This window comes from Hippocampus guttulatus, chromosome 12 (assembly GCF_054856545.1).
Source record: "Hippocampus guttulatus isolate MCC_2025c chromosome 12, RoL_Hgut_1.0, whole genome shotgun sequence".
Taxonomy (NCBI): domain Eukaryota; kingdom Metazoa; phylum Chordata; class Actinopteri; order Syngnathiformes; family Syngnathidae; genus Hippocampus; species Hippocampus guttulatus.
This window is the reverse complement of record NC_141272.1, coordinates 52194-78228: the sequence shown is the minus strand read 5'-3', so window position 1 is coordinate 78228 and position 26035 is coordinate 52194. Positions and strand designations below refer to the sequence as shown.

Here is a 26035-nt window from a genome sequence, read left to right as displayed (position 1 = left end):
CCTCCTGCTGCCTAGACCGTGAATAACCTAAAGTTTGAAAACATTGCAAGCAAGAAAGCTCAGCTCTCCCTCGATTCGGTAGAGAGCAGCAGTCCCAGTGTGTTTTTCTCTACCACGGACTGGTTTCACCTTCACCTAAACCGATTTGGACAGAGCACCGCCGGGGGGGGGGGAGAATTTTTTTGTTTTGTCGAAAGCTCCGCATATAATGAAACATTGTGTTATCGTGTGTTTCAAGGGATCACACTCCATTTGTGAACCCCTCGGGGTCCGTGAAGCCACTTCAAGAGCATGTGACATTTGAAATAATTTTTTTTAAAAGTACATTCCGAATAAAAAAGACAGACGGGGAGAGAGAGAGAGAGAGAGAGAGAGAGAGAGAGAGAGAGAGAGAGAGAGAGAGCGCTTGATCACAACAGTTACGTCCCTGCCACCAAGAATGTGAAAGATCCTCAGTGAAGCTCAAGCACAAGTGTCTCATCAAATGCAAAAAGAGTCCGTTTAGTCCAGGGGTCAGCAACCCAAAATTTTGAAGGAGCCATATAGGACAAAAAACAAAAACAAAAAACTAATATGTCTGGAGCCGCAAAAAAATAAAAGCCTTCTATAAAACTTACAATGAAGGAAACACATGCTGTATGTATGTAGGAGACTGGACTGTCTCAGAATTGTTTGTTATTCATTCCTTTGTTGTGTGTTCACAAACGCCCCCATAGAGTTTATTTTGTGATTTCCTCACTTGAGTTTTTGTTTTGGTGCATTATTTTCGCTTTTCTTAGTGTCAGTGAAGTGATCATGAATTTTAGTTTTTCGGAGGCTGTCTTTGAACGCCTCTCGAGTTGAACGAGAAGAGAGAACGAGACCCAAAACCGGTGTGGGAGACAACAGAGAATTGGTTTGTTTTCCGTCAGCTGGCTGGCCAACACAACACAACACAACACAACAGAATACTGCTTTCGGGGTCAGGCGCGCCGCGGACACCTTCAGGTTTTCCTGGCGTGACGTCAAGGCCCTCCTTGTGGCCCCGCCCCCCACGGAACACGCACACACACACGCGCACACACTGACACACGCACACACGGGAGCAGTAATGGCGGACTACGACTTCGATGATCGGGACCGGGCCTATAGCAGCTTCGGCGGCAACAGAGGGTGAGTGTGTCCGAGTCTCCCCGCCCGCGCTGCCGTCCTCCCACCAACTCGCCGCGGCGCCGCTTCCGTCCCGAGTCTTGTGCGCAGCCCCGCTCGGGGTCTCGCGAGGCCGGCCAGGAGGCGAGGAGACAGCGCGCGAGCTAACGTGCTAACGAGCTGACATGCTAACGGGCAAGCCACTTGACGCTGCACCAAACGAGCTGGGCAGCGTCCAGTGGCCGACGTTTGCGAGGAATCGGCGGCGGCGGCCCGCGTGGCCTCTGCGCAGTCTTCCAGCCCGCCTCCGTGCCTCGCTGCACGGCAATTCGCACGCACGCCGCCGAGGTCCGTCCACGCGTTCCTCCCCGCGATTCGAGTTGTTTTCGCTCTCGTTGTCTAGTGTTGTGCTGGGAACACGTTTGCGGAGGTGCTTGTGTCATCTCGTGCTTCTCCAACGCTGCGACATCACGGTTGCAACTTTGTGAACGGGGCTGCCTACGCTTTAGACTTGAATTCGTCCCGTTTCTAAGAATTCATTCTACGCGGTGGCCAAACTACGGTCCGGGGACCATTTGCGGCCCGCCATCCATTTCTTCACTGGGCGGCGGCATGTGCTAAAATTCACATTTGACACAGCCCACGGGGCCAGAAAATGAACTCATGAAGTAATAACAACTGTAAATAGCACTGCGATTGATCCATTTTGTATTTATATTGCACTTAATTGAACGGTGTTTGTTTGTTTTTTCTTCTTCTTTCTGCCTACATTCTTGCCGCTGGCGGCTGTAAATTTCCCCAGTGTGGGACAAATAAAGGATATCTTATCTTAATAATAATAATAATTCAAAAAATATATAACGGTGGCGGACAGTGTGAGAAAGAAGGGTGTGGGGAACCCCCCCCCCCCACACCTTTCTACATATGCAAAGTTACAACTAAAATAAGCCGAAAAAACTGGACACCCCTGTTCTACCCCCCCCCCCCCCCCCATACTTTGTGTCATTATTTCGGTAACTCTCATGTCAACTTCATTTTCCTATTTTATAAAATTCTGTCAGGAACATAACGGCAGAACTGCGCACGGGAGTGTTTTACTGCATTGCTATTTCATATTAGCAATGCGCAAACACGCCTTTTTAAAGTAAATGCAGCACCGCAAACATGCTCACGGACATGTTCGAGGACCAAAATAAAATCAACTATCACTCATCATAGCTGCGCTTCAGCAAGGCATGACTGTATTGCAACAAGTGTTAATTGCTATTACGGCAGGAGTGACGCTGCAGCGTCTTAGCCTTTGCTACGCATCCATTTTGGAGCCACTTATCCTCCACTGGGGTCGCGAGCATGCAAAAAAAGTCACCGAACGTCATCATCTGGTGATGAAACTTGACTTTGTGCCGCGGGTTACCATAAGTCAGCGTGGAGGCAGATTTCCGTGATGACAGAAAGAAACGCAACAGTCCCGAGTAGCCCGAGACCCCGATGAAAAGCCAACATTGACCGCCTTGGCAAACCGGGCGGGTTTCGCCAGCTGCTGTCGGGTTTTCGTTCCCGGCGGGCGAGCGTCGACGACGTGTCCGAGTTGTGACGGCGCGATCCCCCGCCCTCCTCAGGCCCCGCAGCGGAGGCGGCGGCCCCCCCGGAGGTCGGCGTACGAAGGAGCTTCCCTCGGAGCCGCCCTACACCGCCTACGTGGGCAACCTGCCGCCAAACACGGTCCAGGGAGACCTGGACAGCATCTTCAAGGACCTCAGCATACGCAGCGTCCGACTCGTGCGCGACAAAGAGACCGACAAGTTCAAAGGTGAGCGCGCGCCGGCCGCAGAAACGCTCGCCGCCTGCTTTTCGCGTGCAACTTGCAGCTCAAAGGGGAGGGTTAGGCCATCCGCCGCTTGGAGGAAACGACCGGTCGGGACGGGAAAGTCCTCGGAAAGGGAGCCGCGCGTCCGTCCGGATGATCTCGACGGTCTCGAGGGACGCGTCGAGCCATCCCCATTCATGTCACGGATTTGCGGAAAGCCGTCCGAATGGCGGCCGACGGCGGAGACCGAGAAAGGGCGCCGCCGAAGCGAGCTTCCGACGCGTTCGCTGCTCAGCTCCCCTCAACTCCATGTCGAGAGCACTTTGCGAGCCGCCGGCGCCGCATACGCAGTGCTGTGCAAATCTGCCGTAGCAAAGCGGAGACATGAATAGGAATCGCGTCAAATATTCTGAGTCGGGGGAGGGGGGGGGCCATTGAGTTTCCCGGAAGTAGGTTGACGCTGCTCTCGGCTCATCCTTTGGCTTTTACGAGCGCGACAAAATCAGACGGCAAAATTCTCCGCGGCGGCCAATTCGCGTTGGCGTTCAAGTGCTTGTCAGTGCGCCCTCCGGTGGACAAAATCAGTCACGACTCTGACTCGGCTTGCAAAATTGACAGCGAAGGGTCGGATCGGAGCCCGCGGCCAAAGTCGCGGGCTCCGTCCTGGGCCGCGATGACCGCGCGGAAGAAGACGACGTCGCGCCGAAGCCCGTTGACCTTTTGTGTTTGTGCGCTGTTCCTCCGTCAGGTTTCTGTTACGTGGAGTTTGACGATCTGGACTCTCTGAAGGAGGCCTTGGCGTACGACGGCGCCGTGAGTCCGCCGCCCGCCGTCTTTGGGGGCTCTTGCCGCGCGCTCACCGTCTTTGTGACCTTCCGCCCCCGCAGGATTATTGCTCCAGGTCACTTCGGGTGGACATCGCGGAGGGGCGGAGACAAGCGCGAGGGGGGAGCGGCTTTGGCTTTCCCAAAGACGACGCTCGAGGTAGGCCCGGGCGCGCGCGCGCTCGCGTTCCTCGTGTTCATCCCGCGCTCTCTCGCGTTCGTTGGTCACGGGAATGCCGATGGCGCGTCCTCGCGTCCGATCGGCGGACCGGTCCTCGACGGCGTTAACGGGCGTGTCGTCTGCAGGCCAAGGAGGACATCGAGGAGGCGGCCCCCGAGGAGGACGCGATGACTTTGCGGATCAGCCCGGTGGAGGTGCGACCAATCAGATGGCAGGTCAAAGTCACGTGACTGGCGACTCCCGCTCGCGGCCGCACATTCGCCCGTCCGCGTATTGGTGTCGTGCCGGTGGCGATGATGAGGAGGGGGAGGAATCGTGCGCTCGTGAGCGAGGGATTTTGCGCGGGCGTCGTAGCAGCCACCCGGCAGGGCGCGGTGCCGCCGAGATCCGGCGGATGAAAAACTCGGCCGAGGAATTGAACAAAAATGGCAGCGCGGGTGAAGTGAAAGCGTTGAGGTTTTTTGTTGCCCCCGAACGCACTCAACAAAAAGCCCCGAATTGCATCGTGTGACAAGACGACGTCCCGTCCTGTTTGTCAAAGTTGACAGACAACCGAGAGGACTTTTCTAGTCGGAGAAACGTGCACAAAAAGCGTGAACTGAAACGAATCCATCTCTGGACTCGTTTGGACCATAAATGTCGAGCGGCGTACCAGCAACCGCACGAGTCGAGTTGAACATTGAGAGTTCAACTTTTTCTCTTCATCTTTGAAAAAAAAGTCCAGGCACTCGCCATGCGGGGGGGAGACGGATGCCTTTCTGCAGCCGGACAAAGACTGAAACTTGGGCCAACCAAAGCTTCTCCGCGGCCCATCGAGGAACATCTTGTCCGCCCGCTTGCGTCGCAGGATCTGTCGGAACTAATGCCCCCGTAACGACAGACCGCCGCCGTCATTGGATCGGGGGGGGGGGGGATGCGCACGCGAGTCGGGTCGGCTCAAGGACCTCGGCGTTTCGCGTTTGACCGGACAATAAGGCGATGTTGGCGTCGGTTGGGGTTCTTTGGCCGGGGGCTCAATTTGGCCGATTTGCCGGACCCGCCGTCCGAAAATCCCGACCGGGCGATTCGGGGCAAGGGAAGGAGTCGCCGACCCCCCCCCCCCCGCTGCGGCCTGGCCGCCGTGCTGAGTGGCGTCCTCGGCTTCTGCTCTTCAGGTTTCAGAGACGACGACTTCTCGGGAGGGCGCAGTCGGGGAGGCGGCCACGGAGGCGACAGGCGAGGCGGCGGCGGGATGGGTCGCTACAGAGACGGGCCGCCTCGCGGAGGCACGGCGGACTTCAGGGAACCATCTGACGGTACGTCGGGATCCGCGGCTGCCTGGCGGAACTTGCAAGCCATCCGTTCTTTGCCCGAAGCTTGATCGCCCCTCGATTGAATGATGGGACAAAAGCAAGTTTCGCACGTTTGCCGACCAGACCGGGGCCTTGTCGTCCGTTTCTCCTTGTGCATTTTCTCCGCTGCGCGTCTGAAATCACGGTCCCTTTATTGATTGATTGAAGAACTTGTCGTCCCGCTATTGGCTTACTGGAAGATAGCAGCGAATGTTTACGGTGCGGAGGCTTGTTGATGTCATCAATGACACCGCTCGGTTCACTTGATTTGTTCGCTTTGCTGATTTATTGGTCGACTGAGATGGTGTGTGTGTGTGTGTGTGTGTGTGTGTCCGCCCCATCTCAGAGGAGCGAGCCCAGAGGCCGCGTCTCCAGTTGAAGCCTCGGACGGTGTCGGAGCCTCTCAACCAGGTGGCCAACCCCAACTCCGCCATCTTTGGGGGCGCCAAGCCGCGAGAGGAGGTGATTTCCCGGGAAAAAGCTCAGGACTGAAGGGGGGCGGGAGGGGGCGGGGCGGGCTTGACCGGCGGCCAACTCCAGCTCCGAGACGCTAACGGCGCCGTTAGCTTTTACGTACCGACAGACGGCAAGCGGACGCCGCCCTCTTCGTCCTCCTCTTCCTCGTCTTTGTCTTTTCGATGGGCGCAGATTTTGGTTTTTAGCCACGGTGTGAATCGCAATGACCCCACGAAGCGGTCGCTCTCCAAATTGCGTGTGAATGCTGAAGCCCAAATCGTTGCAGTGGTTGACATGACAATGCTTTTTTTTTTTTTTTTGGACAAATGTGGCGGGAAGATGTCAATCTGTACTTTGGCGAAGCTTCGCTTCGTCAAAAGAGTCGTGAAGATGTGCCGAATGGGGGCACCATTCGGACGCAATATTGCACGCGATGACCTTGAAGGAGGCGGGGCGAGGACGTGGGCGACGGTCACGCGCCGCGTTGCCTTGTGCGTTCGCAGACTTTCCATCCTCGGCCGCGGGAGAAATTCCATCGCCGCGGTTGAGTGTCGTGGTCAAACGCAACGCGCGCGCGCTGAGACGCGACTCGCCGCCACGTCCCGTTTTCTGTGACGGCCATTTTGGCTCGGTGTCGCCGCTTGGAGCGATTTTTGGAGACGAGTTGACCTCCAAAGGTGGAAAAGGCTCTTTTAGGCTTCAGCCTCGGTCAACTTTTTGGAAGAAAGGTTTTCAGCATTCACGCACATTTGGAGATGCACGTTTGGCTTTCTCCCTCCGCCCCCTCCGTTCCATTTTACAGTGATGTCACCGCCGGCCACGCCCATTTTTCCTTTCCTAAGCCCGGAATCTCTTCCCCCCCCCCCCGGAAGCGAAGCGCCGGCCCCGGCGAGAGTCGCTCGCCACGAGCCGATTTGGCCCCTTGCGAGAGGGAGAGACGGGCCCGCGGAACGGCGCGGCCGCCGGATGTTTGCTCTGCGTGTCGCTGCGCCTGTCGCGGTTGTTGATCTGCTCGTGTCTTCCATTGCAGCAGTGACTCGTTTGCGGCAGCCGAGTGAGCGGACGGCGAAAGGGCAGAAAAGAAAAGCGGAAAAAAGGTTTCGTTGTGTCGGTGTGGACCACCAGAAGAAAGAGCAAAGTCCAAATTGCCGCCCGAGCAGGCAAGCGAGCCGCACGTTCCACCATCTGGTTTTACTCCCTCCCCTCCTCCCGCAAGTTGTCGCTTTCTGCTCCTGGTCCACACCCGCTCCCCCCGGTTCGGTCCGGCCTCTCGGCCCGGTCCCGACTCGGCTCCGGACCGGTGCCCGTATCTCTGCGCTCTTGTGGACCGGGTCGGGGCGTGTCATCGTTCCGGTTCTCGTCTCGCGTGTTCCGGATGTCGCGGACACTTTCTTATTGTACAAAAGGAATAAAACGGCCGTTTTAAATGTTTTCTTTCTTTCTTTTCTTTTTCTCGGTGACAATGACGGCAATAAACGGAATCCTCGAACCGTGCGGCCGGGCTTCGGCGTCATGTCATTTCTTCCCGCCGCGGGCCGGGAGCGAAGGCGCGCGCCGAGGGCTTTGGACTTGTGCGGACGGTCGCGTTTCTCCCGGCGAGTTTCAAGCCGGACCGATGGATCCTTTCGCGGGCCGTCTCCAAATTCCAAACGCTTACGAGTACGCTCGGACGATGTTGACGTGATTGGGTTGCAAATGAAATGTCTCCAAAGCGATTGCCGTCGGAAGCGCCTTCTCGGGCTCGGCGTGAAATCTGTGCGGCCGCGCTGAAGCCCCTCCGGCCTTTTATTTGACTTTCTCGAGTATCTCGATAGAAGTGATTTTTCTCGGCCCGCGCGCACGCACGGACACGTGCTGCTCGAACCCCCCCTTTAGCCCCAGGAGAGAACGCCATCCACGAGTCGCCCGGGCACGTGATCAATCCGCTCGTTGTAAAGCTTTCGAAATCAGTTGGCAATGTGCGTCGCCTGCCTTGTCAATGTGGACATCAGCCGCCCCCCCCCCCCCAAGCAAGCTCTTCTCGGCTCGAGCTCTCCTTGCCTGACATGTTGGCCCATTCGGTTTCTTCGCACGTTTTGACATCTTGCCAGGGATGGCGCTATAGCCCCGTCTGAACTCTGCGATCGGCCCCCGCGGCACGTGTTGGGCTCTTCTCGCCTGGATTTCGAAGCGACGTTCTCGGCTAAGCCCCCGATTGCTGCGGGAGAGGAGCGTGGGGAGCGAAGCCCGGGCCCTTCCCGCTTTCCGTTCGAGGACGTCGCCCGGAAGCGAAAGACACGATGCCGGCTGAAGGCGACTCCCCGACCGTGCGCTTTGTCGACGAGCTTTTCTCCACGCCGAAGGAAGCTCGCCGTGTGGCACGGCGGCCGCAGAAGGGAAAGCTCCTCCAAGAACGGCGAAGGTTACTCGGGCGGTCGCGGGGTGCGGCCTGCCTGCGGATGCTTCGTCGAGCACGCAGCGTCCGCGGCAGGGCCACCGGGCCCGGGGAGCGGCTCCTTTTCGACCCGTCAACTCAAACCCCCCTCCCATTCAATTTCCGTTCAGCCCTGCAAGTTGGAACAATTTGCTCTTAAACACTCGATCGAGTTCAAAACACCCTTTGAAATGTCTTCTTAAAATCTCTCGTATTTTCATTTGTCTCCATCGAGAAATCAACCTTATCGCGCTCGCTCATATGTTTGATCTTGTTGTGTTCCATTTTCATTTTTCTCGAGACTTACTCGGTTTACAAGAAAATTCCTTGAAACCTCTCGAAAGCAAACTATAAACTCTCTATCCGCGTATTCTATATTCTTTCATTTAAATGTGTGTTTTTGAAGAATCTGGAAAAGAACTCCATTTCTTGAGCGATAATCAAGTGCGCTTGTATGAAAAGGGGTTGCGCTTTGATATGACGTCGTGGGCGCGATCTGTGTTTCGCGGCCGTATCACCTGCACGCGACCCGATGACGCACGGCGGCCACCTGATGACGTCGCCGGCCACCTTGTTCCTGTTTGGCTCGCGACCTGCTAGCCGACGCTAGCCGCCATCAAAGTGGCGACAGGTGAGAACGGTTTGGCTTCTTTCTTTGGTTCTTTCTGTTCCTTCTTGTTGGTTTGGTTGGCCGGCGAGTGTTGTCGTTGAACTTGGGAAACTTTTTTCGGACTCTCGTCTTGTGACGAACCCGCCGCTAGCTCGGTTAGCTTAGCACACACTCGATGGACAAACTCGTCGAAAGTGCGAGCAAAGTGTCGAAAGTGAGACGGAAAGTTGTCCTCTTCAAATGGCCTTGACGTCGCAAGTTGAAAGTTTGAAAGTGGGGTGTTGTTGACGTCAAGTAATGCTGGCGGAAGTGAAAGTGCACCCCCCCCCCCCCATAAAAAAACGTCCGGCCGTCAAAGTTTGCATTTAACTTAACCTGAACGCAAACGAGGGGCGCAAGCAAAGTTTGGGAGGAACTTCACCTCCCATGCACAACATTTGCCACCTTCCCGAAAGGCCAGCTGACTCTTGCTCAACTTTGCTTGGCCCCTCCGTACCGAAAGTGGCTTGAAAACAACAACAACGAGAACAAAAGTTGATCGAAGGACCAACGAGAGGGTGAAATTTCTCTTCGTGACTGACTGATGACGTCCAGGGGCGTAGTGGGCGTGGTACGCGGTCCACTCACTTCTCCCGACGCCACATTCAATTTCAATCACGCTCTCTGCGGGTTATTGAAATGTTTCTTGATCATTGTTCTAATGCGAGTTATGCTTATTAACGTCGGCCTGTGATTATTTTGGAGTAGTAAAACATTCAATTCAACGTGAGTTCAACTGGTGTTGTAGCCTATGATTGATGTTCTGTATGTATATATAGAACGTCCCAGAATCTTTAAAAAATCCCCACTACACCACTGATGACGCGCCTCAGCTATTTGCCAGAAAGCCGTGACGGAGCGGCCTTCTCGCCCGTTTGTTTCTGGATGGGGCCCCGGGTGGACAAAGTTTGCCAGGGATCTGGGCGTCTTGTTGTTTTTGTTTGTGGCCACACATGTGGGTGTCGTGACGTCGTCGTGCGTTGCCAGAAATGTGGGCGTCATGTTGTCATTGGCTGTGCTCGGACTCGACGGATAATGAGGCGGAAGGGGCCGAGCCGCACCCCCGGTCCTACGCCAACTCGGCCTTCGGCGGCCGGCCGACTCCGCCCCCCGAGCGCCGACAACACGCCTGTAAAGCTTGCGGGCGCCGCCTGGACACGCCCACCACCAAGGTAACCGCGGCGACAAGAAATGACACGATGCCGAGTCTGCTTCAATTTGCGCACCTTGAGACTTCCTAAAACGTCGACCGAAAATGCGCCGGCAAATGAGGAGTCGCGAAGGAGCGCGACATTGCGAGGTACGTGCGAATGCTAACCACGCGCGGACTCCCCCCCCCCCCCCCCAGCACGTGTGCGCCGACTGCAAAGAGAACTACTGCGGCTGCTGCTCGGCTCAGACGGAGCCCAGCCCCCGCCTGTGTCACACCTGCCGGCGTTTCCACGGCAACCTGTTGCAACGCGCCGAGCTGATGAAACTCAAAGTCAAAGAGCTGCGAGACTACCTGCACCTGCACCACGTCGCCACGCACCTCTGTCGAGAGAAGGTACGCGCTCGCCTTCAAAAAACCTATTCAAAAACTGGGCGCTGCCCTGGAAAATAAGCCACGCCCACCATATTTGCAAAGGGGGATGTACGTGTTGAGGTTGTGCGTAAGATGGGAGCTTTGCGCAGATTTCTTTTTTTGGCGGTAAAAGGAACACGCAAGCAATCTTGTCTCTGTGCTCCCCCCGCGCTCCGAAATGTAAAAATGAAGAGTCCTTTGCTTGATTGACATTTCTTGTGTTCAGACTCTACTCGAGCGTATTTGTAGAGCATTTTAAAACAACCACCGCTGTGTACAAAGTGCTGCACACGGAGCAAAAAAAAAACCTCATACAATGATTTAACAACGAAAGCAGCAAAAGCGTCCAACTAAAAGTCTCGTGCCGAGTCACAAGCCAAAGCCTAAAAATGACGAGATTTAAAGACGGGCAGCGAGGCGGCTTCCCGAACCAACGTTGGCTCCAAAGAGAGGGAGCGGCAACGGAAAAGGTTGTCGCTACCCGGAGTAGCGTTTGGCGCGGGGGCCGGGTCATTTCAAGATTGGAAAACCAAGCGTCGCAGCTTCGGGAGAGCCAGCCAAGGGATGCCAGAGTAGGAGTTACTGGACGCGCTTCGCGGTCAAAAGGCGAGCGGCGGCATCCCGGACCCACGAGAGACGCTCGATGGACGATCGACTCCAAAGTCAAGTGCGTTCCGGGATGTAACGAAGGCGCGGCTTCCTCTTTCAAAGCGCTCTCGACAAAGGAGAGGCTTGACTTGAATGACGCAACCCGCGACCGGCTTACCTTGGCCGCTCACAAAGAGTCGGGCGGATTTGTCCCAAAACGAGGAACGAGGAAACGGCCGTGGCTGGAAAAACAGGTCTCGCCCGATGTGACGGCAGTCGGTCAAACGGAATTTCTCGCGCGCTTTCCACCCCTCGCAACGAAGCTCAAAGGGATTCGGATCCCCGTCGTGGATGCGCACGCACCCAAAGGCGCACGGGTCAAAGGTCGGCGAGCCGCCAATGACTCAAAAGACCGGGAGGCGGCCGCGGGTTTCGCACCTTCGCGGCATTTGGCGCCGCCGCCGCCCCGCACGTCATCGCAAATCCTCCCAAAAATGCGCCGGGGCCGACTTAACGGCCCCCGAGCCTGGCCCGCCAGCTCGGATTGTCGTGGCGATAGGACGACTCGAAACGATACCGTCCGTCCGTTATCCGAAGCGCGTTACGCCCACCGGGGTCGCGCGCCCGCCGGCTCCGTCAAAAAAGCGGTCAAAAAGTCAAAAGCGCTCCGAAGAAAAAGTGGCCTTTTGGGGCGTTTGTACTTGCTTGTGTCCCACCGTTGGCCAACGGGGGGCGCTCGTGCGCAGGAGGAGCTGGTGGAACTGATCCTGAGTCAGCAGCCCTCTCCGGCCGAAGCCCCCGACGGCGACGCCCCGTTGCCGGCCTTCGACGGCGACGGCGACGCCTCCGATCGGACCCCCGCCGCCGACCTCCCTGAGCGGATCCCGCCAGCCGGCACTGCGGAGGGCGCCCCCCCGGATGACGATGCCTCGGACCGGCACCGGGACCAAGACCGGGACCCGGTAGGGCATTACGCAACGCTTGCTATTCCGCCTTCATTAGTCCTTCGCTTTGATCAAGCGGGCCCGACCGCTTTTCGGGCAGATGCCGCTTGCCATATTGGGCGGGGGGAAAAAATGCCCTCACCCATCCGTTGGCCAATGAATTGAAAAGACGGGTGACGAACAAACCAAAGAGGGATTTGCATCCCTTTCAAAGCGAAAGGCGAAGGCGCCGTTCTCCCTCGGACGGGGGGAGCCCCGTGGAGTTTCTTTGCCGCCAACAAAGCGCATGCGCTCTCCTTCAGGGTTGGGACCCCGAGGAGGACGTCCGGGAAGCGGCGGGCCGCAGGGCGTCGCTGGCGGACTTGGCCGGCGAGGACGACGTGGAGGCGCTGAGCGTGCGGCAGCTGAAGGAAATTCTGGCCAGGAACTTTGTCAACTTCAAAGGCTGCTGCGAGAAGTGGGAGCTGATGGAGAGAGTCGCTCGCCTCTACCGGGACCGCCACGCCGAGCGCGGTGAGCTCCGCCGCGCCGCCCTTTTCTATGAGGGCGGGGGGGGTCCTTGGATGAAGTCGATTCCGTGGACTGTGTTGCCCAATCTTGGCCAAACGGCGCTTGGCTCATTTTTAATGGCGTTTGTTGAACCCTTTTCTGCGATCCGTCGCCCGCTCGCTCCCGTACGTGTGTTTGCATTGTTTTCGGAGTGTTGACGGACCTTTTGGAAAAATGGCGTCAACGCTGTGAAAGCGTGCCTCGCTTTCACATATATTACGGGGGGGACAAATCGGCCCACGTGGCCTCGGCGCGTCCGGGTCGCGGCCGGTGAACCCCCCCGTCACGTCGGGCCGCGTCTCCCTCCAGAAGAGGACGGCGCCGCGCCGGGCTCCGATGGCAACGTGTGTCGCATCTGCATGGACGCCGCCATCGACTGCGTGCTGCTGGAGTGCGGCCACATGATCACGTGCACCAAGTGCGGCAAGCGGATGAGCGAGTGTCCCATCTGCCGCCAATTCGTCATCCGAGCCGTCCACGTCTTCAGATCCTGACGCAGGTACCGCGCACGCGCCTGCGCTCGTACTGCCGGGCGGGGGGGGCCTCGCGGTAAGCGTCGCGCGGCTCACTCCGGTTGCGGCAAAACGCCGCCGCGCCCATCCCGGCCTCGGCATGCCGGACAATGTCGCGGCACTCGCTCAAAGTCTTCACCGTCTTCGCCTCGCGTGTGACGCCGGGGCAAAGTTTGTTTTTCTACCTGGCTCGGCCTGCGCAGTGACCCCTTTGTGACCAATGGACAGCTTTCCAATAAAAACCTGTTTCCCACGGGGGCCCCATCCTTTCTCGGTTTTCTCCCCGTCGTCGCCGCCGACAAACATTGCGAAGCGCCCTTTGGGAGTCCAAGGAGCAGCCGGAGCAAAGGAAAGCGCAGCCCCCTCTCGCGAATGAACCCGCCCCGGTATCCCGAGCCTCATTTGCCGCCTCGGGTGCCTTTTGGGCTTGCTCCGGCGCTATGGAAGCGCACACCATCGAGCGTGCGCCCGACCGCTCTCGTTCCGCGGTGCTCATCACGCTGCTCCGTTTTCGAAGGTGCCCCTACCTCGAAACTCAAAAGCGCCGTCCTTGAGAAATGTTCCATGGGGGGGGGGGGTGAAAAATAACCAAAGCTGGGAGGCGAGAAATGACTTTTAATAACACGAGCGCAAAATGCTTCTCAATCAAAATACACAGATTTCTTCTTGGGGGAGGGGGGGGGGGTGCTTGATTGATTTTGGCACCAAGTTGGCACCCCAAATCAAAGAGGAAAGCCGAAATCCAAAGAAAGAACCGCGTGAACGTCAATAAATAGAAATGGATGCTCACTGGTCACACGACAAGGCACAGGGGTGACCCGGCGCCGCACCGGGCCGCGGCTCGCGAGGACGCCGGTTGACCGGACGCTCCGGGAGGGCAAAGAGTCACCTGGGGGCGGGGCCTCGGCCGCTCAGGCCTCGCTGGCGCTGCTGTTGCGGCTCAACTCTCGGATGCCCCGAAGGATTCTCTTCACGTGGCCCACCTTGCCGACGCCCAGGTCCTGCGCACAAGTCCCACACGCGCGTCGGGCTCCTCGCGTCTTGGGACGACGACGGCGGCGGCGGGGGCGCGCTACCTTGAGGTCTCGCCTCTCCAGGTGCAGCAGTTCGCCGCCTCGCACGTCGTGCCGGCCGAAGGTGTCCTTGTACTCGGGCAGGCACAGGAAGTCCAACCAGGCCCCGACCTCCTCCGTGCCCCACCGCTCAACTGGGACAAACGGGGAGCCGGGCGCTCAGCGACGCCGCCGTCCCGAGGAGGGCTCGGGGGGAATTACCTGGCAGGGCGAGGCAGCCGCGCGTCTCTTCGGCTTTGTTGTTTCTCTCCTTCTTAAACTTGGGCACCAGTCGGAACTTGGCGCCGCGCCCGGGCTTGGCCGAGCGGGCCAGGGGATCCTGGACACAAAAGCGCGGCGCCGCCCGGCGGTCACGAGAGCCGGGCGGCGAGAGGACTCGAGGGGGGCGGGTACCTGTCGGTCCGGCGGCTCGGGGGCGAGCCGGGGAACGTCCGGGAGGCCGCGCAGGCGCCGGCGCGCGCAGTCGAGCGCGCCGTTCAGCTGCTCCCGCTGGGCCACGTCCAACACCTGCCCGAGACTCGGACTTGGCGTTAAGCCGCAGGGGTGTCCAAAGTGGGTCCCCGCGGGCCGCCGTCCCGCCCCTTTTCCGGCTCTCCCGGGAGCAACGCGCCCGATTCGAATCGTCGGGCGCGTCGCGGCCGGGAGAGCCGGAAAACGGCGGGACGGCGGCCGCGTGAAGGTGAGCCTTTGCCTTACCATGGACATCTTCCCCGCCAGGAGCAGCTCCGTCTCGCTGAGCAACGCTTTCACGTCCTTCACCATGGCCACCACGGCGCCGCAGCTCGCCGCCTGAACGCAAAGGACACCGCCGCGTGGGGCTTTTACGCCCGTTCGGACCGGCCGGCGATTGAAGTCGGAGGGCCGCGAGAATTGGGAAGCGTTTGCCGGTCCCGGAAGGGACGGCACCGCGGCTGGGCTCGACGGGGCCCGCGCGTGCCTTTGTGCCCTCGCCCGCCAGATTTCCTCCGGTTGACGCATCGAATTTGGCGTGGCAAAAGACGACGTTTTCCCGATTGAAATAAATCCAAAAAGCGATGAAGAAGTTGAAAGAGGAAGCGGACCGCGCGGACCTCATCTTTGCTCAGAACGACGTTCCCACTCGATTAGACGACGACGGTCATTTTTTTTTTTTCAATTTTTGGGCTGTCGTCGCGGCGAACACGCTCTTGGCCAAGAAAAGCGAGGCTGATTTCGAAACACGCGTGAAACTATCGTGTCCGAGGCCTTCGCTTGGCAGAAAACTCACGGCTCCATGCTTTGACTTTGCAAAACAATGATCGTGTTTTTGCCCCTTTTGCGGAAGGACGTCTCCAGCCGAACCGGGAAGGGAATCATCATTTTGAAGCACTCGGTGCAGGGACAGAAATAATTCGTATTTGATTTGATTTCTGGAACGAATCGAAGATCATCGACGGGCAATGAAAATCCGCGCCACCGTTGGAGCTACGTTTAGTTGGCGAAATGCAGTCGCATTCGGCACTGAAAATCGTTTCCATTCGTAGCAGCGCGATAAAAATCCAGCCGTTCGGCGCGGTTAAGAAGCGCGACGACGACAACGCCGATGCGCCATCGGTTTGTCGTAGCGCGCGGGCGCGCGTTCTTTCGTACCCCCGTGGCGCCGGACTGCGCGTAGACGCGCTCCATGGACTTGGAGCTGGCGTTGACGGCGTGAGCCAGTTCCTGTTCCAGACTGCGGTGACATTCCGCCAGCTGACAGATGCTGACGCACAAAATCGAAGGAAAAAAACGTGAGTCGGCGCGCCGAGCGAACGGCCAAAAGGGAGGAAAGCGGGCGGCCGCTCGCCTGCCGATGAGCGCTCGGGCCGCCCGCGCCAAGTCCCGCACGAGCGCCGCCTCTTCCTCCGAGAGGACGTCGGGATGGCCGCCGAGGGGGGCGGGGAGGGCCGGGGGGCCGGCCGCGTCCCGGGGAAATTCGCCGCCCTTTTGTTTGTCCTCCCACGACTTGAGCGCGCTCTCGAAGGCCTGCGACGGAGAAGGCTCACCACGCGCTCGCCCGCGAGCCGGGAACGCGACCGGCCACTCACGCGGTCCCTGGTCAGCGTCTGGCTGCGGTTCTTGTGCAGGATCTTGATGCAGCCCGGAGGCTGGATCCAGGCCTCGCCGTCCACCTGCACCGGGACGCCCTCGTCCCCCAGGATGGCGATCTTCACCGTGCGACACTGACGTGACGAGAGAGCCGGAGACTTTGCATTCGTGGATGAATCGCGGTCGGCGTTTCTCATACGGTACGTCGCTCGGATAACGACGGCCCCGCCTCGTCCGCTCTCGCCGTCGACGGCGGAGAGCGCGTCGCTTGCGAAAAGTCAGACGCTCGCCTCCGACGTTTCTTTAAGAGCCTGGTTTCGGGGGCTGGCCACTTCCTGTCGTGATTGGGTTTGGGACCGACAGGTGGCGCCGTTTTAGCTTCAGTTGCTACTTTGGACTACGATTGTTTTTGGATGTTGTTTTCTCAATCCACTTCTTCAAGTCCACCCCGCTCCTCCCTCCCGCCTGCTTTTTGGGCTCCACCGCCACCACGCGACGCTTCCCGAGCGCGGCGGAGCGAGCCCCGCGTTTCCCGCGGCGTGTCGTTCGCCGCCAGTGCGAGAAGGAGTCTGTCGAAGCGGCGATGCCGTGTCGATCCATCTGGGGCGCGAACCGAGGAGCGAGAGGGAATCGCCGAGACGAGTGCGCCGCGGCTCACGCCCGCAGCTCGGAGGGATTCCGGCCGAGGTCGTGCCAGAAAGCGGCCGCGAAGGAAAGGAAACGGTCATTCGCATGCGCCGCCGCACGAGGGGCTCGGGTCGCCCGGATGTCCGACGGGAGACGAGAGCCCGCCGAGGCGCGGGCGCCTACCTGGGCGATGCGGTGGTGCTGCAGGTTGATGACCCTGGAGACGGCCATCTGCATGCTCCCGAACACGGCCACCACCTCCAGGATCTTGTCATCGAAGGACGGAGCGGCGAAGGTCTGCGGACACGCGCGCGCGGAGGTGAGCGAGCGAGCGACGGGCGGGAGACGGGCAGGTTCGGCGCCGCCGCCTCACGTCGTCTTCTTTGGTTCCTCCCCAGAAGTTGGTCCCTCCGGCGTAACTGGGAATGTTCAAGACGGCGATGCCCTGCAGGCTGGGGAGGGGGATGGCGCGCCCGTCGCACTGCGCGCACGCGGAGAGGACAGCGAGGATGGCGCGGCGCGGCGCGGGAAGCCCGGACCCGGCGGCCCCGTCGGTCGGCTCTCACCTCCAGCAGAACTCGCTGCTCCAGGTTCTTGTAGGTTCTGTGCAGCAGCTCTTTGGTTCCCAGAACGCCGTACCACATCATGTTCTTGGTGCGACTCCTGCACGGGCGCGGCACGCGTCACGCGCCGTCGCCGGACCGCCCGCCGTCGGTTCTCACCTGCACTTCTCGGGATGCTCGTCTCGCTTGTTGTTGAAGTCCAGAGAAATTTTGGCGTCCAGACCGATGCCGAAGTAATTGTTCATCACGCACTTCTCGGTGTAGCGCTCCCTGCGCCCACGCAGAAAGAGAAAGAGAAAGAGAGCCCCGTTCCCTTCCGTGACCTCGCTCCTAACTCGGAGCGGGATGCCCTTTTGTCTGTTCCGGCGGCCCCTCCGAAAACAAACAAAGCCCCCAAAAGTAGGCCGCCGCAGGATTTGTCACGGGCCCGCAGCCGGGACGACGTCCCGATCAAAGACGGCGGGTGTCGCGTTGCGGCCGGCCACCCGGGGGCGGCGCAAAAACGGCTACGCGGTCACCGGCGGGCTCCCTCGCGCGGTGGCTCTTGCTGAGATTTCGTCCCGACGGTCGTTGGGCCGGATGGCCGTACGATCGCGGCGCCGCTTTTGGCATCGCGACTCGGCGCGTCGACGCGAGCGGCCGAGCCTTTGCGCGCTTTTGCCGGGCTCCCGTATTCAACGCCGGAGTCGGACGGGCGGCGGCGGCCCGTTGACTTTTAGCATCGACCTCGGCCGGGATCGTCCCCAAGCCGCCGGAGCCTTCCGTGGCAAAGCAACAGAGGCCACGAGGTATCTGGCAAAATTGGGGCCGCTCACACCCGGAGCCGTTTTGATCGCGGCGCACGCAAAGGCGTCTTACATGCTGTCGGGGTCGCACGACGTCAGCGACTCGGCGTTGAGCAGCAGTCGACCGATGATGCAACCGTGAGACAGGGACGACGACACGCTCGCCCGCAGACCTGCACAAGCGCGGCCAAGAAATCAAGGAGGGGGGCGGGGGGGGGGGGGGGGGCGGGGGTAGAGCAGAGCAGAGCAGAGCATCCTACCAGGGTAAAGGATCTTGGCGTTGTGCGCGGGCACGCCGTCCCGACTCGCCGCGTGGCCCGGAAGCGATACGGAGCCGCCCGGCGACAGGCCGCCTCTACTCATCGGCCTCTCGCGAGGCGTCTCGCCGTCTGCGCGCGCGCACGCAGATCTCACGGATGCGAACGGCGGCGAAGGAATTCGGACGGGGCGAAAGACGCACCTCGGCCGGCCGGCCGCCGTTCGGCGCCGTCCGCCGCCGTCTCCTCGTCGTCCTCGTCGTCCGCCTGGGCCCCCCCCGCGGAGAACATGGACGCCGTCTGCGCGTTCTGCTCGTCCACGGCTGCAAAAGAAGAGCGTTTCCTTTTCAAAGGAGGCCGACCGGAAGAAGGGGAAGCTGCGGCCATGGCACGTTCCACGGGGGGGGGAACAATTAGGGCCCGCTTTGGAATCTTGGAGGGCTTTTTTGCACCTACTCAGCTGCAGTGGCGACGCTCGCGACTCCTGCAGTTTGCATGCATTAGCTCGCCTCCCGTTAGCTAACCGCGGAACGCGGTGACGGGCGTCACGTGGCCGCCTGCGCGTTTTTGCTGCTTTCTTTTGTCGGACGGCCGACTCTTGCGCTCGACTTCAAGCGCGAGCGCCGCAAGCACGGCGGGCCGGCCGGTGCCGCTAAGGAATACCGGAAAAAGCTCGAGGATTCCGTCGCTCGGACGCAAAGCGCAGGCGAGGAGCTGACCTTTCTCGGCGTGTTCGATGATCTGCCGGATGACCTTCTTCAAACTGTTGGCTCGAAGCATGAGCTGCTCGCGGGGCCGGAAGACGGCCGCCGCCGGCGAGCGGGGGGCGGCCTCGGGCCCGCGCAGGAGGGGCGGCGCCGAGGCCGGGGGGGGGGAGCCGGCCCGGCGGGACGCCTCCGACTCCTGCGTCAGCGTCCGCAGGAGCAGGTCCAGCTTTTCCTTCAGCAGGCCGCACTGGGGGGGGGGGGGGCAACGTCAACGGCGCGTCGCAACGTCAACGGCGCGTCGCAACGTCAACGGCGCGTCGGCGCCGTCCCGCCGGAAGCGGCCGACTCCCCTACCTTCTTGGCCATGGCGTCGGACTCCCGCGATGGCTCCGCGTTCTTCTCGTAGGCCTTCCCCACCCGCGCCACAAAGTCCTTCACCGTCTCGCACAGAACTCTGGGCGGCGCGCGGGCGCAACGCGTCAAAACCGGCCACCCGGCAGCACAAAGGGAAGGAAGAGCGAGCCGGCCTACCTGGCGGAGGAAATGACCACGGCGTGCTGGTCCGACGTCAGAATCTTGGAAAGGTGAACGGCGACCGAGTCCTCGTAGGTCAGAATCTGCTGCACCTGGACACACGCCGCAGAGGGGAGGCGTTCGCTCGGGCGCCTTTCCGACCCGTCGCGGCGGGAGTCCGCTTCGGCGGCCGCTTGGAAAAGGGGATGATGCTTCCCCGCCGCCGCTTGGATTTGGGGTTTTTTTTCTCCCGGGGCCGTCGGAAGCGCCTCTCGTCTCGTCGCTCGCAAAAATGGGGGCGGGTGGCTAAACGTGCGGCAAAGACGGCGGCAAGGCGTCACCTCCGAGTCCTCGGCCGCGCCGGAGGCGGAGTGTCGCCGCGGGAACTTGCTCTCGTACACCATGACGCTCCACCTGCAACGGCAACCACGAGGACGTCGGCGACGCCGGAGCGGCTCCCGGAGGGCCGCGGCCCGCCCCGCCCGTCACCTGTCCAGCATCTTGGTGCCGGCCCGCTCCAGTTTCTCCAGGATTTGAGGCAGCTGGGCGTCGTCGTCGCAGGCGGACCCCCAGCCCAAAACCCGGGCCAGGTCGTTGCCGGTTCCCAGAGGCAGGACCCCCAGCTGGCACTGCGGGGACGCCACGGAGACGGCGGCGGCGTGAGCCGAGGACGCGCCCGACCGGCGGCCGTCCTCACCTGTTTGTGCAGCGTCAGCGCGTCGATCTCGGACAGAACCCAGCCCACGCTGCCGTCGCCTCCGCACACCAGGATCCTGAAGGTGTCAAACTTCTGGAAGAGACGCAACCTGGCGAGAAGCGGCGGGGGGGCTTAGCCGGCGGCCGCATTCGCCGAGGCCCGGCCGGCGGGCGCCTCACCCCAAGTGCGGTCCGCCGTTCATCAGGTCGAAAACCTGCGCCGGGTTGAGCAGCTGCTTGAAGCGCCGCAGGAACTTGACGCCCTGGTTGTCTCCGCTCTTGGAGTTGACGAAGACCAGGAGCGGACTGGTGCAGGACGGAGGACACGACGCTTTCCAGAAGCCTGAGGGGGGGGGGGTGGGGGGGGGGACGACACGGTCGGATGCGGCGACGAACCTTCGGTTGCGCTTCGGGCCCGAGCCGTTTTTCAAATGAGCCCCGATGGCCCTCGCCGATGAAACGCAGACGCCGTCTTCATCTCTCGCGCCGCAGGAAAGGACGTCCTCGGACTCCGTTCCGTCCGGCGCGCGTCTTTCCCGAGCTTCTCGCCGCGATGTCGCGGGTGCGCGGTTTTGCTTCGACGGCTAAATATCCGACTTCTCACCCCCCAAGGGAAGATGGCGCGTCTTCTTAAATCGCAAGCGCGACGAGGTTTCGGGTGAGACGGAACGTTCGCGTCTCTTGGACTTGTCACGTAAACCTCAACCGACGCGACGGCGCGCCTGGTCAAAAGGTCAAATGTTTGGCCCGGAAATGAAAATGTTTGATTCATCCGCGGATGGATTCATCGCAGTGGATCTAAAAACCTCTCGGAGGGGAGCGCAACGGGAGAGAAAAAGAAAGAAAATGGCAGCCCGCAACCCGAAGGCCGCAGCCCCCGCGACCCGACCCCGGGCGGGCGGTAGAAAACGGACGGCAGCCCGTTTGGCTTCGTTTGCGTGTCAAAAAGAAGAATCCCGCGCCGGCGTCCGAATCGCGAACGGCCGAGCGCGACTCGTCCTCCGAGATGACGGCGCGCCCGCGAGAAGGAGGACGTTTGCGGGGGGGAAAAAAAACCAGCGAAAAGGCAACATTTGCGCAACTCGAGAAAGCCGACGGGGCGGACGAGGAGCCCCGTCCCCCGAGGCCACGCGACGGCTCTCACCGTCCGAGTCGATGCTGTTGAGGGCCGTGGGCGGGATGACGGACACTTTGCACTGGCCCAGCGGACACTTGACGGACAGATGCTCCCGGCAGCCCGAGTGCACCTGAACGAGAGGGCCGGCGCGTCAGGCGCGCCGAGGGCGGGCCGGCCGGCCTCGGCGCCGCCTCCTCACCACGGCCTTGCACCACAGACATCGCCAGTCTTGCAGCCGCAAGACGCTGCCGCAGGTCTTGTCGCAGGCGCCGCACTTGGCCGACACGGGCAGGTTGCCCTCCAGCCACTGGTGGGGCATCCACACCTGCCGGGCGCACGGCGGGGGGCTCGGTCACGCGGGTGGGGGGGTCGCGGGCGCGCCGCGGCGGGCTCACCCCGTCCTCGTCCTCCGCGATGTCCCTCCCGACGGACGCCAGCGTGGTCCACTTGCAGTTGTCGGTGGCTCGGACGGCGCAGCGCTTGTGAGCCTTGAACTTACACACTGCGCGCACGTCGGCGCGTCGGCGCGTCAGCGTTCGCTGGCGTCGGCGTCGCCGCTCTCCAAATCTTGGGACGCGGACGCGCTCGCTCGTCCGGCGAGCGTCTCGCCCGATTCGCTCCCCGGCCAGCGAGCGGCCTGACGCCGGCCTCCTCGACCGCCGGCTTGAAGCGCGCGAGTCGGGCTCCGGCTGGAGCGCGTTTCCGTCCGAGTCGGCTCGGGAGACGGCGGCGAGTCCCACCCTGAGGCGCCGGGACGCGGCGACGATCGCCGGCGCCTTCGCTCGCCGCTCGGGGCTTTTTCCCTTCGAGGGCGGCGGCCCGGGCTCACCTCGCTCGGACGGAAAGACCCTCATGGCGGAGCCCCGAAGCGCTCGCCTCCGCTCCGAATGGGCCGCGGCGGTCCTCGGGGACAAAAAGTGCGTCCGCCTCCCAAGATTTTGCCAGGCCGCGTGACGGTTTGGCGCGGGGGCGTTGGGGGCGGCGTCGGGTGCGGCGGCCGACCTACCTTCGCAGGAGAGGCCGCGCGAGGTGACTCCCGACAAAGCCTCTCGGCACACGTTGCAGTAGGTGGGCCGGGCGTGCGAGCACGCGTACCAGTTGTGCATTCCGCTGAAGTGCTCCGCGCTGTACTGCGTCGACTGCGACAAGCACACGCGGTCGGGAAAAAGGCCGACGCCGATCGCCGAGAGAAAGCCCGAACGCGGTCGGAGTCGCCGCGCGGCGTGAAGGAAGCGCGTGGCTTTGAGCAAAGAGAGCCGTCGGGCCGCTTTCGGAGTCCGTCCCGGGCGGGGCGCTGACCTCGTAGTTTTGGCGGTTCCGGACGCCGCGCAGGGCCGAGATCCATTCCTCCATTTCCTTGCGGTTGTCCGCGCACAGGATCAGACGTCGGCACGGCGTGATCACCTGCGCGCGCACCCGGATCAGGACTTTCCTCCCGCCCTTCTCGTCGGGGCTTCGGATTCGGTCGGGCGGCCGGCATTTACCGTGAAGCTGTTGTTGACGTTCTTGGTGCTGGACTCGGCCACGCTGGCGTCCGTCAAGTCCACTTCGTCGAAGATGATGGACTGCGGGGCGACAAGCCCGGCGCACGGTGACGGAGGGCCGCGCGGGCCGGGAAGGCCGCGGCGAGCGTGCGCGCGCTCACCTTGGCGTTCTGCGCGTAGTAAAGCGTCCTTCCCCTCAGCTTGAAGTATCGTCTCCTCCACCGCTGGAACGAGCTGGTCTGCTTCATCAAGTCTCCTTCCTTCAAGACGGTCTGAGACGGCACGGCGCCGCGCGGGTCAGCGGCCGGCGCTCCCCGCGAGCGCTTCCTCGGCCGGCCGGCGCTCGCCCTTTGCAAAACGGCGCCGACGGGCCCGAGGTTTTCCCCGATGCGCGATTGCGTGACCCGGTGCCGTTTGCCCACTCGGGGGGGGGGGGGGGGGGGACGACTCCGTTCTCTCCCGAGACGCCGCCGCGGTCGGGTTTGTCGGCGCCGCGGCGGCCTTTTGCTTTCCTTTGACGGAGCGGGTCTCGGCCGGGCGGACGCCGGCCGCCGGTACGTCGGGCAAAACAAACGGACCGACCCGCGGAAAATCCGGCGGCCGGGTCGACGTCCTCGGTCGTGCTTGGCGCGAGCGACGCGCAAATCATCGACCGGCATCGCAAAGAAAGGCCTTTGTCGGCGACGGGCCGTCATGGTCTTCGTTGCAATTGGATGCATCGCTCCGACTCGTGCGATGGCGACTCGCTATCGGCGAGCGCCGCCACATGAAAATTCCTCTCGGTTGTTCGGTTCAACTCATCCGGAAGGACGCGTTGTTGGAAAACCCTCAACTCGACTTCCTTAACTTATTTGCCACGTCCTCGTTTACGATGATACGAATGCGGCGCGTTATACCGGAGACAAATGATAAAGATGATTCTGATTCCGAAGTGTTGTCGGGACTTAAGAGGGGCTCGATGGCGGCCCGATTCGTCGGACGGGCCCGACCCGAGAGCCGACCGCGAGCGCACGTGCGTTCTGTACGTGCGCTCGATCAAGCGCTAACTTTTCGTCTGGGCGGCAGTGAACGGTGACATAAATGCGATACTATTCGGCAGAGATCGTCACGATTGGGTTTGTGACCAACAGGTGGCGCTGTGGGGCTCCCCCGGCAGCCGCACACCTGTTGGTCGTGAGGTCATTAGGGCTTGAAAAGGACTCCCGGCCCGAGCGCTCGGTGTCGGGTCGTCGTTGCTTTTTGCTGCTGTCAGGTTTGTTTCAGTCATGTTTAGTTGATTGTTATGTTTCAGCTTCAGCCCTGTTTTTGGTATTGAGAGTTTTTGTTACTTTGGATTCCTTTTATTTTGGTGACTTTGTTTAGGATTGAGTTTTCTGCGTTTTCTCAATCCACTTCTTCAAGTCCACCCCGCTCCTCCCTCCCGCCTGCTTTTTGGGCTCCGCCGCCACCTCGCAACGTGACGGAGATAGCGTAGCTGGCGCCGGGATTGAGTGAATTGGTTGCCGTGACAACAAAAATCTCATTTATGTCGGCTTGTTGTTTTGTAAAAGTGCTTTATATTTCCATGTGAACTTTCACATTTGTTTTTTCTTGAAATCCTCCTAATATGTTCTTTGGGACGTTTGTTCAGAATCCCTTCCGGGTCACGTGCCGCGGCTAGCGAGGAATTACAAAGATCGAGAAGACGACTTGAGAGAGAGAAACGATAGCGTGAGGTCATTGGATCTACTTCGGATTTCCCAAGGTGCACACTGTATGTCATTTTGTGCTTATTTGTTTCACGTTTTGTAAAAGATATTGGAATGTTGATTGTTGTTTGAGATGCGTTTTAGTTTTCACGCTGTTCCACGATGAAACGTTTTTGGACATCGGTACGAGGCGTCGTGCTTGACCGGCAGGGGCGAAGAGCGACAATCTGTGGAAAACGGACGGCTATTGGAGACAAAAAAAAAGAAAAAGAAACCTCCCAAAAATCTCAAGACCGCCAATAAATGTTTTCCACCAAAAACGCCCCCCTCCCAAAAAGAGAGAGAATCTATATTTATGTGTATATGCGGGGGGGGGGGGGGGGGGGGGCGCGCAATCGACAGGTGCCGAAGCTCGAGCGTACGGTGGCCCATCGAGTTGAATGTTGCTTCTTCGCGTGCACTTCGGTGCTTCTCCTCAGTATTGTTGACGGGGACATTTTTCACTCGGACAATGTACGGCCCAGTTCCGAAGCGGATAATTTGCTCTCTTTTGGCGTCAGACCGCGCCGACGCCGCTTTGGAGCTCGCACACTTTGCGGACGTCTTCGAAGGCCTCGTCGCGGTCGCTTCAGTCGGCTTGCTTGCTTTCTTTCCTCCGAGCGCGAGGACGGTTCAAGGGGCCGGCCGCGAGGCGCTCCCCCGGGCGGGCGCCTTCGAGCGCCGGCCGAGCGGAGCAGGAAAGGGCGAGGCCGCGCTTCGGGCCTCCGGCCGGCAAACTCGGCGGCTTTGGCGACGCTTTCGCGTCGCGCGGACGACGTCGCGGCCACGAGAGCTCGATGGGGGGTGGGGGGGGGGGTGTGGGCGCCAATCGAGGCGCTCGATCAAATATGGGCGTCGGGATTTGCGAACTCGCTCGGGTCGAGTTTGCGCGCACGCGTCGCAACCCAAACGAAGGAAGTGGAAATGCATTCGGCTCCAACAAAAGCAACGCTTGCCCATTCGCGCGAGCGATTCAAAGACCACTTGAATTCTTTTTGCAACAAGTGCGACGTGACGGGACGGGAAGGGAAGTGGAAGCGTGCGCGGTTGGCAAGAACCACGTCGAGTCGCGCTCGCGCACAATCGGACGCGTCGTCGTTGTTGTTGCCGCTGCCGCAAACGCTCGGCGACGTGGTCGCAGATGTTGACGTTCGGGGTTTCCGTTGGTCTCGAGCGGCGCTCACCTTGCTGCGGATCTGACCGGAAGTGGACACTTTCCGGATGAGTTTTTGCGGGGTGCCCGGTTCCTGCTCCGGTTCGCTGTCCGACGACTCGTCCGGGCAGCGAGCGCCGAAAAAGTCCCCCGCTCCCTCCGCCGCCATCCCGAGCCTTCCTCCGCGTCTCCCTCGTCTCCCCCGTCCGGAGGGTCCTGCCGGCCTGCGTGCTGCGGACCACCCGGAACGGGAGAGTGAGGGTGCGCCCCCCGGCGGCCGAGAAGGAGTCGCGCGCCGCGCCGGGCCGGCCCCCGACCCCCTTTGCCTTTTTCTTGTCCCT

The 26035-nt window shown here is 60.8% G+C and overlaps 3 protein-coding genes across 13 annotated transcripts; 2 read left to right on the top strand and 1 right to left on the bottom strand.

Moving 5' to 3' along the window:
• Window positions 1–865: 865 nt before the first annotated feature.
• On the top strand, window positions 866–7221 carry eif4h (eukaryotic translation initiation factor 4h). 7 transcript variants are annotated; one of them, XR_015102553.1, is made up of 8 exons: window positions 999–1152; window positions 2748–2938; window positions 3684–3748; window positions 3823–3919; window positions 4066–4151; window positions 5095–5235; window positions 5618–5733; window positions 6761–7221. XR_015102553.1 is itself a non-coding variant. In XM_086126315.1 (8 exons), exons 1-8 carry the CDS (start codon window positions 1091–1093, stop codon window positions 6761–6763), a joined length of 765 nt encoding a protein of 254 aa, XP_085982441.1. In that variant the 5' UTR covers window positions 999–1090; the 3' UTR covers window positions 6764–7221. The 7 variants fall into 7 exon arrangements, 5 of the variants coding, with proteins under 5 accessions (XP_085982442.1, XP_085982436.1, XP_085982441.1 ...); XR_015102552.1 differs by having other exon boundaries at window positions 6758–7221; XM_086126315.1 differs by having other exon boundaries at window positions 4066–4155.
• A 638-nt stretch (window positions 7222–7859) lies between these two features.
• rffl (ring finger and FYVE-like domain containing E3 ubiquitin protein ligase) lies at window positions 7860–13199 on the top strand. Of its 3 annotated transcripts, XM_086126304.1 has the most exons (6): window positions 7860–8771; window positions 9777–9961; window positions 10138–10335; window positions 11688–11903; window positions 12188–12398; window positions 12744–13199. In XM_086126304.1, the coding sequence occupies exons 2-6, from the start codon at window positions 9779–9781 to the stop codon at window positions 12926–12928; spliced, it is 993 nt and encodes a 330-aa protein (XP_085982430.1). In that variant the 5' UTR covers window positions 7860–8771; window positions 9777–9778; the 3' UTR covers window positions 12929–13199. The 3 variants fall into 3 exon arrangements, with proteins under 3 accessions (XP_085982430.1, XP_085982431.1, XP_085982429.1); XM_086126305.1 differs by lacking the exon at window positions 7860–8771 and having other exon boundaries at window positions 8780–9961; XM_086126303.1 differs by lacking the exons at window positions 7860–8771; window positions 9777–9961; window positions 10138–10335 and having other exon boundaries at window positions 10342–11903.
• Window positions 13200–13546: 347 nt separating this feature from the next.
• On the bottom strand, window positions 13547–26034 carry dgkd (diacylglycerol kinase delta). Of its 3 annotated transcripts, XM_086126292.1 has the most exons (30): window positions 25726–26032; window positions 22976–23086; window positions 22815–22895; window positions 22630–22734; window positions 22337–22469; window positions 21726–21832; window positions 21530–21655; window positions 21358–21460; window positions 20394–20556; window positions 20215–20323; window positions 20007–20146; window positions 19859–19931; window positions 19536–19630; window positions 19359–19458; window positions 19017–19251; window positions 18501–18620; window positions 18301–18429; window positions 18114–18213; window positions 17415–17525; window positions 17259–17355; window positions 17066–17173; window positions 16876–16989; window positions 16065–16199; window positions 15824–16002; window positions 15628–15739; window positions 14716–14808; window positions 14413–14526; window positions 14221–14338; window positions 14023–14153; window positions 13547–13947 (listed from the first exon to the last, which is right to left on the bottom strand). In XM_086126292.1, the coding sequence occupies exons 1-30, from the start codon at window positions 25861–25863 to the stop codon at window positions 13858–13860; spliced, it is 3570 nt and encodes a 1189-aa protein (XP_085982418.1). In that variant the 5' UTR covers window positions 25864–26032; the 3' UTR covers window positions 13547–13857. The 3 variants fall into 3 exon arrangements, with proteins under 3 accessions (XP_085982418.1, XP_085982417.1, XP_085982416.1); XM_086126291.1 differs by having other exon boundaries at window positions 19536–19931; window positions 25726–26034; XM_086126290.1 differs by having other exon boundaries at window positions 19536–19931; window positions 21726–22469; window positions 25726–26034.
• Window position 26035: the final 1 nt, after the last annotated feature.